General features: G+C 37.5%; 1 protein-coding gene across 11 annotated transcripts in view; it reads left to right on the top strand.

Moving 5' to 3' along the window:
- Positions 1–13510, top strand: part of TRIM2 (tripartite motif containing 2) — a 160772-nt gene extending 147262 nt beyond the window's left edge. For all 11 annotated transcript variants that reach the window (XM_045505514.2, XM_045505513.2, XM_010968514.3 and 8 more), the window contains 4 exons: positions 322–490; positions 1588–1658; positions 5776–5916; positions 8986–13510. In XM_045505514.2, the coding sequence (XP_045361470.1) occupies positions 322–490; positions 1588–1658; positions 5776–5916; positions 8986–9138 (534 nt within the window). In that variant the 3' untranslated portion in view covers positions 9139–13510. The remainder of the gene's footprint in view (positions 1–321; positions 491–1587; positions 1659–5775; positions 5917–8985) is intronic.
- Positions 13511–14033: the final 523 nt, after the last annotated feature.

Below are 14033 nucleotides of genomic sequence, written 5' to 3'. Positions count from 1 at the left end.
GAGCCAAATCTCCTGCCATCTTGGCCTCAGGGTCTACTTTGAGTTGAATCTTCCACCATCTTTATGCTAATTGCTGTGTCATTCCTTTAATGGCTGCGCCCTGCTCCCTTCCCTCCTGTCTCAAAACTTTAAAAAAGAAAACTTCACATAAATATCAGTAACAGATAATGGACGTGGCCCAGACAGTCACAGAAGAGCATCGTGACTTACGGGTGGCTGTGTGCCTTGGTGTGAACATGCCAGTAAATGTTTGCCAAAGCAGACGTCTGTCTGCATGTCCTGTAGTGCTTTCAACCTCATTTCTGCTCTTGTTTCTAACAGACAAAAATTGGATCAGGAAAGTTGATGGGGCCCAAAGGAGTTTCCGTGGACCGCAACGGACACATCATCGTGGTGGATAACAAGGCGTGCTGCGTGTTTATCTTCCAGCCAAACGGGAAAATAGTCACCAGGTTTGGTAGCCGAGGAAATGGGGACAGGCAGTTTGCAGGTACACTCGATGGTAATATGTAAACCCCCTTCTTTATGCTTCTTCTGCTCACGTTTGCATGGTGTCGGAGCATGTTGAAGGCGCCTTGTCCCCCGTGTGTTTGCCAGCTTTGGCCAAGACACTGGGGATGAAATCTAAGCAAAAGCATGGTTAGATGCTTCTCAATTACTCCATCCGCAGTAAGTTCAACCGCAGGCCATGTGTGGTTTTAATTGGAGGCGGTTTACAACGCCGAAGTCTCACCTTCGAATATGAGCATTAAATAAAATATAAATGTTAAAAGAGAGTATTTTTTAAATAAAAATGTGTGAGGAACAATGGAGAAATTCCTGTGTCCACCTAGCCATAGCTTTGTTTAAAGAGCTTCTGAATGAGAAATTTTTTCACCTTTCTAGGTGATTTTAAGAGAGCAGGAATATTTAGAATATTTGCCGAGTACAGGCAGGGCCGCCTGGGCCGCCTCTTTGCCTTGTCTGGGGTACTGCTGTACAGTCACAAGCTTACTTTGTTTTCTACATCAGCAAGAAGAGGCTGAAAAACAGTTTATTCATTTTATTTTGGAAAGGAGGCTTTGGCATTTAACATTAATTTGCATCATCATTCTTTATGCTTTGTCTCCAGTTCTGCCAGGTTCTGAATGTCACCTAAAATTATAAAGTGTGGGTATCTGCTCTACTTTAAAAATACACTAGATATTGGAGTTTTTTTTCCCCCAGTGCTGAGAGTTACCACGTCTCCCCTCAGCGGGAGCTGAGGGCCCTAAAGTGACCATCAAGGAAACTGGCAGATGTGACTTTCAGCTGGTGATGCAGAGAATGAATTCTGATGCTTATTGCTCATTGCATTCGTTAGGGCTGCTGGAACTCTTAGCTTGATCTGGGAGAAGGCAGCGTAGACAGTCACAAGTGTAGGATGCTACAGAATCTGCGGTACCTGGAGCCAGAGGTCTGGCTGAGTGACCTTTCAAGGACTGAGTCTACGATCCTTTGTTCTTTCTTAAACAACTAAGTTACTATATTAAGTTTTGTAAGTACTGTGCTGTTGTCATCATTTTTGTTGTTGCAGTTATCACATACTTTTTTCTATCTTTATTGCAGGTCCCCATTTTGCAGCTGTAAATAGCAATAATGAGATTATTGTTACCGATTTCCATAATCATTCTGTCAAGGTACCATGAACACATCAATTGTTGTTAACTGTTAACTGCTTGTATTGAGGAGTCCTTCTGGGAGAAAATAATAGAATACTCACGTATACACACAGAACTGGAGTCGACCTAAAGGAGTAGTGTTTTGCTTCTCCTTAAAGGTGCAGGGTTTAATTGGGATGTTACAGACTTTGGAGAGTCAGAAAAGTGACCAGAATATGGGGGCAATAAGTTTCTTAATTTAAAACTGGTATAAATGGAGACGACTTGAAAATTAAATTTGAAAAAGCAATTGCTTGAACTTAGAGAGGCAGAACTTTCTGAAGCTTGATGTTTTGTGGCTATTCAGTAGATTAAAACAGATCACGTTTTTCAATTTCCTGCATCATAAGGCCTTTCAAGCAAAATTGGGTGCTAGACATCTGCCGCAGCGACCGCTTTGGGGAGGGAAACAGCCCTGGCATATGTTCATATAGTGTGTTTCATATGCCTTTGAATGCTTTCACACACTTCCGGTTCCTTACAAAGCATCACACACCCCCTCCCCTAGACAGCGTAGTACCAGGCAGAAGGGGAGGAAACATTTGACCACTATTATGAGCAGATCAGAAAATAATAAAGTGGTTCAAAACAAATGTCTCACTTACTGAAACAAGAAGTTGTTCAGTAACATTCTAGACCAAGCTTCTCAAAGTGTGACACACGTTCCACGGCAGGTGTACCAGGCGGTCCCGGGCAGTGCACGGGGAGATATCTCTATTTCAAGAGCTATGTGTTTATTTTTAGGGTTACCTTCTGTTCATATCAAGTGATATTGGTTTACACTTGTAGAAGTGATATAAAGTTTGCCTTGTAAATAAGTTCATTTAAGTTTTTTAAGGTGAGGCATTTTACATGTGAAGGAGGATAAGAAAACAGCATGGGTGGTATGCCAATGACCAAGAGTTTGCACTTGGAGACAACCATTGAGCCACCAACTTAAAAACGATTTGCCAGTGTTGATAACTGGAATAGTTTGATAGGGATAGGATTTTAATACCCAAACGTCCTCTCTCATCACTGCTTCATTTCCCCAGCTCTTCCTGGAAGAAGGTGTCTTTAACCTGAGTAAATAAATGGAAAGACCTTGAGCTCTTGTGATGGGTACCAAGTCCCTTGCAAAGAGGAGAGCCCAGTGGGCCATAGTGATGAGGCAGGATGAGGGGAAAGGATGCTCACCGTTGCTCACCTCTACAGCTGCTTCCTGCCATGTGGTCCAGAGCTGCTACCATAGTGGTCAGGTTCCATTCCCAGTGCCCCCACCTCCTTCCATGCCCATGAGCTGCATTCTCTCTCTCTACCGGGGGTGTCTTGGTAAAAGGAAGAGGACAGAGGGAAAGTCTTTGGAGGAGGAGGGGAACAGAGAGCGAAGACGCAGCAGGGACGGGGCTTGTGACCGTCCTCCCAGGAGGCTGTAATAGTCCTCTGTGACGAGCATCACTATCAAAGGATAACACAGGCTGTACTCACACTTCCCACCCTTCACTCACGCTGTAGAGGACTCCTTCATTGACCTGTAGTGCATCCAACAGGAAGAAAACCCATTTAGATCTTAGCAGTGCAGAGGCCAGCACAGCCTGGCATAGGTGCTGCCCATTGCCACCAGAAAGTGACATTAATCAAGTTGCTCTTTTCTACTAAGCCTACTGTGGCCTCAGAGCCTTTCCCGCCCCAGGGCTCCAGGCACCTCTAGGAATCCGCTAGCCTTGGTATTCAGGGTGATTCCTGTTTACCAGCCCTGCCTGACACTGTAGGAGAAAATAAAACATATGTAGGTAACCGAAATGCAAGGCAGACAGCAATAAATGATTTCTTAAAAACAGGCACATATAAAGTCCTCGAAGTATCCAGAAGACAGTCAGGGGGGACTTCCAAGTGGAGGTGGTATTTGAGGTGAGCAGAATTTTGAAATCAGAAAAGGACTGTCATCAAAGTTATCAAAACTTGTTGTAAAAAATTTGTTATCAAAAGCAAAGCTCTAAGAACAATTTCAGCTCCTGTGTCTACCTCTTAATGTGTTTTCTTCTGGATAACTTATAAGCAATTAAATGACATTTGAGATGGGAAAAACAAAATAGGAAAAATGTATAATGACTGATTATGGAAACACTTCAGGTTTTCAGTACCATAGAAATAGTTTATTTAAGCTCAGTTTCTTCAGATTTCAGAAAACTGGTCATTTGTTTCTCTCTTCTGTTTGACAGCTATTGCCATGTAGCTTTGATGGGGTCAGTTGGGCTTCTGTTTCCTATGGACCTCAGGGCAGTTAACAGTTCTGGATTCAGGTCACTGCTCTGTTGGTAAATGTAAGAACCGGACCCAGAGGTCAGGGCTCACAAGTGTTCTAGTTAGTCCTTTAGCTACTTCAGTATATGCTCTCTTTTCATCGCAAAACCATTAAGACTAAATTTGGCATTCTCCGTTAATTCAGAGTGGAGCCAAAGCACATACGTCATTTGACTTATGCCAAGGAAAACATACTGACTCAGAGAGATAAACACAAACAAGAAGATTATTTGTACAGCTTACTAGGGGAAAGATCAGAAAATAATCAGTTATGTGGGGAGGGTACAGCTCAGTGGTAGAGCGCATGCTTAGCGTACACAAGGTCCTGGTTTCATTCCCCAGTATCTCCCCCTACCAAAACAAAACAAAACAAAACAAAAAAGAAAAGAATCGATTATGACCTCACCAGTGTGCAAGCACTCCTTTTGGTCTTTAAAACTAGAATGTTTTGTGTGAAAGGAGTTAAGAAGAGTCAGGGAAGATTTTAAAGATATGACACCTTAGTAAAAGGTGATTCCTGTCTCTGTCTGTCTAAAGAACCAAAGAGGTAGCTTGCTTGCTTGGCAAGTGTAGTTAACTCAGGGAGTGGTCCTGACTCTTTTTTTTTTTTTATCTTTAAGACAGTTTAGGCTTTAGAAATGGAAGTGTCTCACTTTCCTAAAATACATAACTAAAAGAAATAGCATTATTTTAATCATTCTTGATCACAGAGATGGTCATAGGAGAATCTCTAAAAGGCCCTGAAGATGATTTTAAAGGTTAAAATCTGTGCTCAGGTAAAGTGAACACTCAGGTCCACGTGTCAGGAGCCCTTACTTACTCTTATGGTGCCTTCTATGTAATACTCTTTGATTTGTTGATGAGTATTTCTACACATGTCAGCAGCATGATAATGGAAGCTTAGAATAATATCCTGAAGGCATTTCAATACCGTTAAGGATCGCCTGAATCATCAAGAAAAAATTATGCTTACTATAGTCTTAGCATTAAACACATTGAAATTTTAATTCTCTCAAAGGTAGTCATCTGCAGTTGATACTCTATGAATACGAATATTGAATTAATCACAACAACCCGCTTCTTGACCATACCAGATGTTAAGGGAATTTGAGAGTTCCTAAAAGTTCTATTTAGCCCCTCCCTTCTATCTGCCTCCCTTTTCTCAGTGGGCTCTGTGCATCAAAGCTTTCGGGGCGTATAAACTCTCTAACTAAAATAGATCCTGAAAAAAGTATTTTTAAAAGCTTATTCTTATTGTCCTTATTCTTTATCTGCTGCCATCACACACACACACACACACACACACGATGGATTTTCCTTGTTATAAGTTCAGTCTACCCTTTCTCGTTATAATGACTTAGTAAAATGGTAGTAAATCTTGAGCCTCTGACCTGACAAAAAGCTCCTACTCTCTGATTCAACTTTGAGTGATCATCCAGCCTGTTAGAAATACAATGTCTGTTCTTGAAATTAGCTATATAGTTAAAGGCAGAAAGAATAACGTTTTTATTACAGCTCTGTGTTACTCATACTACTTTACATCTGTATATATTTTATAATTTATAATGAAAGTATTTTTGACATAGTATTTAGTAATCAAGTATCAGCTAGAAAAAAGAAATGGTTTAACAAATGCTAAATCAGATTTAGACAGTAAATTGGGGAACCACAAGTGATGGAGAGTCCAGTATGTAGGTTTTTCCCCCTTTTCTTTAGAATGTCTTAAGATACCTGCTCAGATATTTTTAAAAGCTGTAATGTTTGCTCAACTCTTTAAATTTAAAATAAAATCATTTTAACATATTTCATGCAGGTGTTTAATCAGGAAGGAGAATTCATATTGAAGTTTGGCTCAAATGGAGAAGGAAATGGGCAATTTAACGCTCCAACGGGTGTAGCGGTGGATTCAAACGGAAACATCATTGTAGCCGACTGGGGAAACAGTAGGATTCAGGTAGATTAAAACGCTGATTTGTTTGTTTAGAGTGATTGGTATTTGTTAAAAGTAAAGAACTGGCTGTCCCCTTAACTGGAATGTTTCCCATTCCTTCATTGGTTAGGTAATAAGGCTGTAAATCTCACCGGAAGTACCAGATTCAGGAAAGCGGAGTAGAAAAAAGTCAACATATTCCCAAACTGAAACCTTCTAACTCAGGGATTCTTAGCATGTATCCCACAGACCCAAAAAAGGTTTGTGGCGAGAATTCAAGAAGTCCATTGTACAAAAATATCACATTATTATTTTTACTAACTCTTTTTTAAAAAAATATTTTATTTATTATTTTATTTTGGCAGGTGGGGGGAGGGGAGGTAATTAGGCTTACTTATTTTTAGAGGAGGTACTGGGGATTGAACCCAGGACCTCATGCATGTTAAGCATGAGCTCTACCACTTGAGCTGTACCCTCCCCCTTATTTTTACTAACTTCTAACTGAAAATTATAATTTGCTTTAATTATGAATATAGGCAACAATTACAGTTTTAGTAAGACCTGTAACTTTGTCACCAAGAGAAATTACAGAAATTTTCATATTACAGTTGCAGATATCTCAAATTATCATTTATATTCATCATGATTTTAAGGTCAGTCATTATGAGACCCATCATTGTTTCTTGTTATTTACTTTGTTAATTTGAAAAGCATACATATTACTATGTCACAATTCCATCACATTTTGATAACCGTCTTTGATTATGATGATTTTCCTTTATAATCCCATGTATTTTGTTTCATGCATTTAAAAATATTATTCTGCTAAATAACTCATGAGTCAAAGAGGAAGTCTCAAGAAAAATTTAAAAATACATTGGACTGAATGAAAACGCAAAATTGCGTATCAAAGTTCGAGAAATGCAGCTAAAATGTTGCCCAGAGGAAATTTTTTTTCCCTATCTTTATTGAGATATAATTGACATGCATTGTGTAAGTTTAAGGTATACAGCATGTTGATTTGAAACACTTGCATACTGCAGAATGATTACCACTGTAGTTTTAGCTAAACCTTCCATCACGACACATAATTACCTTTTGTGTGTGTGTGTGTGTGTGTGTGTGTGTTGAGAACATTCAAATCTACTCTCTTAGCAACTTTCAAGTACATAGAACAGTGTTATAACTATAAGAACCACCCAGTGCATTAGATCCCCAGAACTGATTCATCTTCCAACTGCAAGTTTGTACCCTTTGACCAGTTTCTCCCCCATCCTCACTCCTTGGTAACCACCATTCTATCTGTGAGGGAAATTAATAGCACTGAATATTTACAGAAAAGAGGACAAGTCTCAAGAACTCAAGCTCCCACCTCAAGAAACTAGAAGAAGAGCAAAACAAACTGAAAACAAGCTGAAGGCAGGAAATAGAGAAGATAGTATCAGATATCAGTTCAACTCATACTACTCAGCCATAAAAAAGAATAAAATAATGCCATTTGGAGCAACATGGATGGACCTGGAGATCGTCATTCTAAGTGAAATAAGCCAGAAAGAGAAAGAAAAATACCATATGATAGCACTTATATGTGGAATCTAAAGAAAAAGGCTAACAAACTTATTTACAAAACAGAAACAGACTCACAGACATAGAAAACAAACTTATGGTCACCAGAGGGGGAAGAGGTTGGGAAGGGATAAATTGGGAGTCCGAGATTTGCAGATACTAATATATATAAAATAGATAAACAACAATATACTGTATGGCACATGGAACTATATTCAATATCTTGTAGTAACTTATGGTGAAAAAGAATATGAAAACAAATATATGTATGTTCACATATGACTGAAGCACTGTGCTGTACTTCAGAAATTGACACAACATTGTAAACTGACTATACTTCAATTATATATATATATATATATATATATATACAAAAAAAAGAAATCAGTTAAACTCAAGAAAGAAAAATAGAGGAAATCAATGAAATAGAAAGCTGGTTCTTTGAAAAGATCAATTAAACTGACAAACCTAGCAAGACTGACAGAAAAAAAGACAGACACAAAATACTAGTGTCATGACAGGAATCAACAGGATAATAAAGAATTCTGTGAACAACTCTGCATGCATCCATTTGACCACTTAGATGAAATGGACTAATTTCTCAAAAAGTACAAACCCCTCACCTTACCCAATATAAAGTAAATAATTTGGATAGCCCTAGGGCTATTAAGGAAATTTAGTTTAATAACTGAAAAGCTCCCCGAAAAGAAATCTCCAGACTCAGCTGGTTTCCCTAGAGAATGCTACCAAATGTTTAAAAAACAATTAGCACCAGTTCAGTTTCTTCCAACCAACAGAAGATACAATTCACTTTCCAACTCAGCTTTTGATGCTATGATACCAAAACCAGCCTAAGATGATACAAAAAAAAGAAAACTGCAGACCATGTTCCTCACGAATATAGATGCAAAAACACTTAACAAAATATTAGTAAATAGAATTCAGCAATATGTGAAAATCTTTCCTTGGCCAAGTGGGGTTTATTCCAAGAATGCAAGCCTGATTCCATATTCAGAAATCAGTGTAATCCATCATATTAAAAGGCCAAAGAATAGAAGTCATATGATCATATCAGTTGATGCAGAAAAGCATTGAGTAAGATTCAATACCTATTCATGAATAAAAAGTCTCAGAAAACTGGGAACTTTCTCAATTTGATAAAGAACGCTTATGAAAACCTACTGCTAACACCATACTTAATGGTGAAAGACTGAAGTCTTTTCCTCTAAGATCAGAATAAGGCAAGGATGTCTGCTCTCACCATTCTTATTCAACATAGTGCTGGAAGTTTCAACCAACACAATAGGGAAAGAAAAGGAAATAGCAAGCTTACAAATTAGAAAGAAATAAACTCTCCCTATTTCTAGATAACATGATTATTTACGTTAAAAAAAACTCAAGAAACCTACGAAACAGTAGCTAGAATGAATAAGTGAGTTCAGCAAGGTCACAGGGGACAAGGTCAACATACAAAAATCATTGTATTACTCTAACTTTCCCCATCACACTCTGACTCTGTATTTACAGGTTTTCGATGGAAGTGGATCATTTTTGTCCTACATCAACACATCTGCCGACCCACTCTACGGCCCCCAGGGCCTGGCCCTCACTTCAGACGGCCACGTGGTGGTTGCAGACTCTGGAAACCACTGTTTCAAGGTCTATCGGTACTTACAGTAACAGCGGGCAGCTGGACACCTACTTAGAAAGATCTTACGGTATAAACTGGAATGGATATCTCAACGCAGGACCAGAATTATACGAGACTTTTCGTGCTAGAAGGAATCATTGGTGAACTTTCCAAGGTTATTTCTGAATGTAACCATTTCCTTAAAAACTGCATATGTGATTTCTGTAATCCACATTTAGGGTTTAAACAAAGGAAATCTCTTCTACTGAATCTACAGAAACTGCAGAGTTTTACACCTGTGAACTTGGCTTATGGGACAGGGATTTATGTAGTGAAACTAATTTTGCAAATCAAACAAGCATTAAAAAACAACTAGAATATTTAAAGGTATTTGTTCATCCTGTGAGTGGTAGCTTTTGCGCAGAGCTTCCAAAAACAAAACAGAAAGAAAATCTGTTGTAGTTACATACTTTATTTAACCTTGGTCACAAGACCCAGGGGATCTTCAAACCTCACTTTGACAGTGGGTATTACCCTTGTGACATTTTTTTTGGTTATCAACAACTAGATGTAAATTACTTTAGGAAAGAAGAAAACTGTCTTGCAAAATCCTCTCAGCTGGGATGAGCAAGCCTCTTGAGTTTAGCACTTAAAAATCAATGCAAATTTCCCATCCTTTCTGGGTTAGATCAGAGCCCTTTTTTGTGTGTTCTTTTCACCTCTCTCCTGCTCACCTTGTATCACACACACAAAAAAAATACAAAGTATATTTTCAGGGAAACCTGAAATTCCTAATACTTTGAAAAGCATATTACAATAGTAATGCTACCTTTTGGTAAACCAACAGCCCTGTTAACTCCAGATTAATGCACTGGACTGGAAGCAAGAAAAAGTTAGTCACGTTTTATGTGCCACGTTCTGACACGTACCTGTCTATCCTCTTCCACTTCATGGAAGCGAAAGCTTTACCTCCTGCAAAATGTCAGCACACGTAGTAGGACACCAGTATCCTAGGACAGAGAGCCATAAGCAGCCCTTTGGAGGACTGATGGTGTCAACCAAAGGTATGTGATTGATTAATGGTTTTCCCCTTAGAAAGCAAGTGTTACCAAAGTTGTGTTATCTTGAAAGCATTACAGGTAAGGGCATGTTATGGTTATTTATCGTTGTCTAATGACTAGTAGAGGCATTAAAGGACTATGTATACGTGATTAGGGTAAGGTAGAATGTATCATATATATATATATATATATAGCTGAATCTTTGGTTACTGAAATAGGCAGCACTCTGAAAGACAGAAGCATCGGCCAGCCTTTCCGCAACACGTTCTTTGCAGCGCAGTTTAAAGCCGTCCCAGTAGAGCAAGCCCTAAAGCAGCTGTAATTTTTGCCATTTTCCAGGAATGCTGGTATCGGCTGACTTTCTGTCAGAAAAACGGCCTTCTGTGCTTTCAAAAACAAAACAAAACAAAAAAACAAAAACAGGTGGAAAGAAGAAAGTTGAACTGGAGTTACATTTCATTTAAACTAAGTATAAGTGCATTTTGCGAAATGTTGAGAATAATTTAGTCAATCGTTAATCCGTCACTGATACTGTAAAATAGGAGTGGTCTGTTTCCACTGTTTAATTTTCTACTCAGTTCTACCAAATAGGATGTCAGGTTTGGCATTTTCGATAATGACTTTGGGACCTTTTTCACTGAAAGCACCTTAGAACTATACTACAAGGAAACACTTCCCATACATATAACTCTATGAATGTGATGTTTATTTCTATTAATTTATAATTCAGCCATTCTCTTATATAGGACTTTTAAAAATTTAAAATGGAAATCTAGCTACTTCCAATTATCTATCAAATTTCTTATGCCCAAATCAGCCTCTGAAAAAAAATTTTTTTTCAGGAAGATTTATGTTTAGGTTTCGTATTTTTTAGTTAGGTAGAGTTTTCAAAATATTTGAGACTGTCTGTGATAAAGTTATAAAATTAAATAAATTTTTAGAATGTTAAACTAAGACACTGTTTCCTAATGTCAGTGCTAAATAAGTCTTTGAATTTAAACATTCATATTTAATGAGTGCCTATGGGATGCCAGGCACTGTTCTAGGCACTGAGGATAAAGTGATGGATAAAACAGACAGAAATCCCTGCCCCTTTGGAGTTTTCACTCTAGGGAGGGAGTTGCATTTTACCATTTACTAGTGTTCTGCATAAAAGCTAATAAGCTAAACTCTTGATAGCTCCTGGAAAGTTTAAAAGAAAACTTTTTAAATTAGTTAAATTAATTTTAGTTTATTTTTCCCAAGTGAAAACAGCTTCCTATTTAGATTCTGTCACAGGCCATTGATCTTAAGATTAGTTTACTTTAAAGGGGTTTTTTGCACATTTAAGTTATACTTGTGAATTCTGAAATTTACCAGCCATCATACCGTATCAGACTGGATATCTTAGTAGTAGATTGAATACAAAACGAATTTTTTTACACGGCAATATTGGAATGAAACTGGAATGAAAGAAGAAATACTTTGATTCAGACCTGTTCCACTCTCTGTTTCTAAAACATAGGCTACGAGCACTCCAGGAAACACTATATTTTTCCCCAAAATATATGTAATCATATATGTTAAAGTATAGGTAACATTTCAAATTTGGATATATATGTGCATTTACTGTATTTCTTGGTAAACATATTTTAGGGGAAAAGTGCTGCTGATAAGGTACGAATAGACAAGATTTAAATGAAATTGTGTCACATTCTATGGAAAATGGTTTCTGGTAAACTGAGAAGGCTATTAAAATAAGTGACTTTTTTTCTGGGCTACCATTATTGTTTGATTTCTCTTTGTCAAGTGTACAGAACCTGTCATACATTCATGATAAGTAGCACTGAAAATTACCCATTCGAATTTCCCCTGGGCACTTACGGCAAAATATTGCCAGTTAGAATGTAAAGGTCAGTGACAACGCATTCCCTCCCCCAGTTACTAGCTACGGATGCTAGTAACTGCATCTCCGATACAGCCTCCCCTGCTGGACATGGGGAGTTGGGAGGAGAGTCGCTTGACCGTCTAGAAACACATGAATAAAACCTTTATGACTGTTAGCCATTGAAAAACATGGTTCTTAGTATCTTAATCAAAACTTTAGTCTCTAGTAACTAAAGTCCCCAAGTTTTCTTATTTCAGTTTACTCTTTGACTAGATTTGAGGCAAATCAACGCTAACAGGTCCATGCAAATAGAAGACACTTGCTTCTACTACTGGAGATACAGGGTATGTCCTAACGGAGTTAGATGGAATAGTAGTGCAGAAGCAAGTGTCTATGGCTCCTTAATACTGGAGGATTCATGCAAATGCTTTGGTAATGCCTATCGAGTTAATGGGAGGAAATAGCAAATAAACATCAGGTAATCCACAGATTACTTCAGATGGGAAAAGTCTTTATGTACATTTGAACTCTATAATATCCTCCCTACTCACCAGCTTCTGAAAAAGGAGGAATATTTTTAGTTTAATAATTTAAAAATACATTTCCAGGTAGGATAAAACAGAAGCTACTTGCTGCAAACATCATCTAATTTTGCTTAAAATCAAAAGTCATAATACTGTTGCATTCTGTAAATGTTGCAGGGTTTTAAACTTTACAATTATTTTAATATTTTTGATAACTAGGAATCTAGCATTGCCATAAAGGAAACTAAGTGCCCATTAAAGATTTGTTTGGTATAAATAAATAATTTTTTGTTTTGTTTTAAATGGCAGTAAGCTACAAATCATGATGTTAATCTAACTTTCTGAAGATGAATTGTGTGGCAGTGATTGTGGTCTGTTTGTGGAGAATGTTTGAGAGCTATTAATATTCTGAAATAGATTAATAAATTGGCTATGTTGTTCCAATGAATGTACAGCACTTCCATTAACTTTTGAAAGCAACACAGCCTTAAACTCAACGTCTTTGCTTTATGACATGGGAATGTTCTGTCATCAACAGAGTGTATTCTTAGAATTCTTTGTATCATTCTCAATTCTATAGCCTTTCAATCCTATGTATGAATATGAGGGAGTTTTGCTTCTTTTTTTTTCTTTTTAAATTTTATACATTCCATCTTAATAGGTCTGTTTCATACGTTCTGTGTGTACAACACTAAGTCTTGCGCTCTCTGACATTGATACTGATACATTCTCATCATTTGTTCCTTTATGAATCAAAATGCTGATTGCCTATTTAAAGAAAAGAATGAACGCTCTGCATCAAAGTGTTTGTACGTTCGTAGCTACATACGTACCACAGTATTTTGGATGCTTTAGTCTACAATAAATCCTTAAATTAATTCTGTCTTGAAGATAGGAGAAACAAGATTCGTGTGTATACCTTTACCATGCACAAAATCTCAAGTCCTTACAATAAAGCTTGTTTTCTCCATTTCCAGAGTGAATGTTTATTTATTTAACCTATTGTTCTCTTTCTTGGTGAAGGAAAATGAAGTTATGTTCGAGAACACGTGGAAGATGTCAGTACCTCAACCAAATTGTTTATACTAGTGAGAAAAGGCTGAGTGAACGGGACTGTGTTGTAAATTTCTCTTTCTTATGGTTTGTTTTTAGTGTTTAGAAAAGCAACAGATGTCTGTATATTAATTTTGTATCCTACAACTTTACTGAATTCAGTTTTAGTTCTAATAGTTTTTTGGTGGCATCTTGAAGATTTTCTATGTATTGTATCATGTCATCTGCAACCAGTGATGGTCTTCATTTCCAGTTTGGATTCCTTTTATTTCTTTTTACTGTCTGATTGCTCTGGCAAGGGCTTCCAAAACTATGCTGAATAAAAGTTATGAGAGTGGACATCATTGTCTTGTTCTTGATCTTAGAGAAAATGCTTTCAGCTTTTCACCATTGAGTATTTTGAGTGTAATGTTAACTGGGGGCTTATTATATATAGCCTT

Source organism: Camelus bactrianus, chromosome 2, assembly GCF_048773025.1.
Source record: "Camelus bactrianus isolate YW-2024 breed Bactrian camel chromosome 2, ASM4877302v1, whole genome shotgun sequence".
Taxonomy (NCBI): Eukaryota; Metazoa; Chordata; class Mammalia; order Artiodactyla; family Camelidae; genus Camelus; species Camelus bactrianus.
The sequence above is the reverse complement of the archived record's forward strand: the minus strand, read 5'-3'. Positions and strand labels throughout refer to the sequence as shown.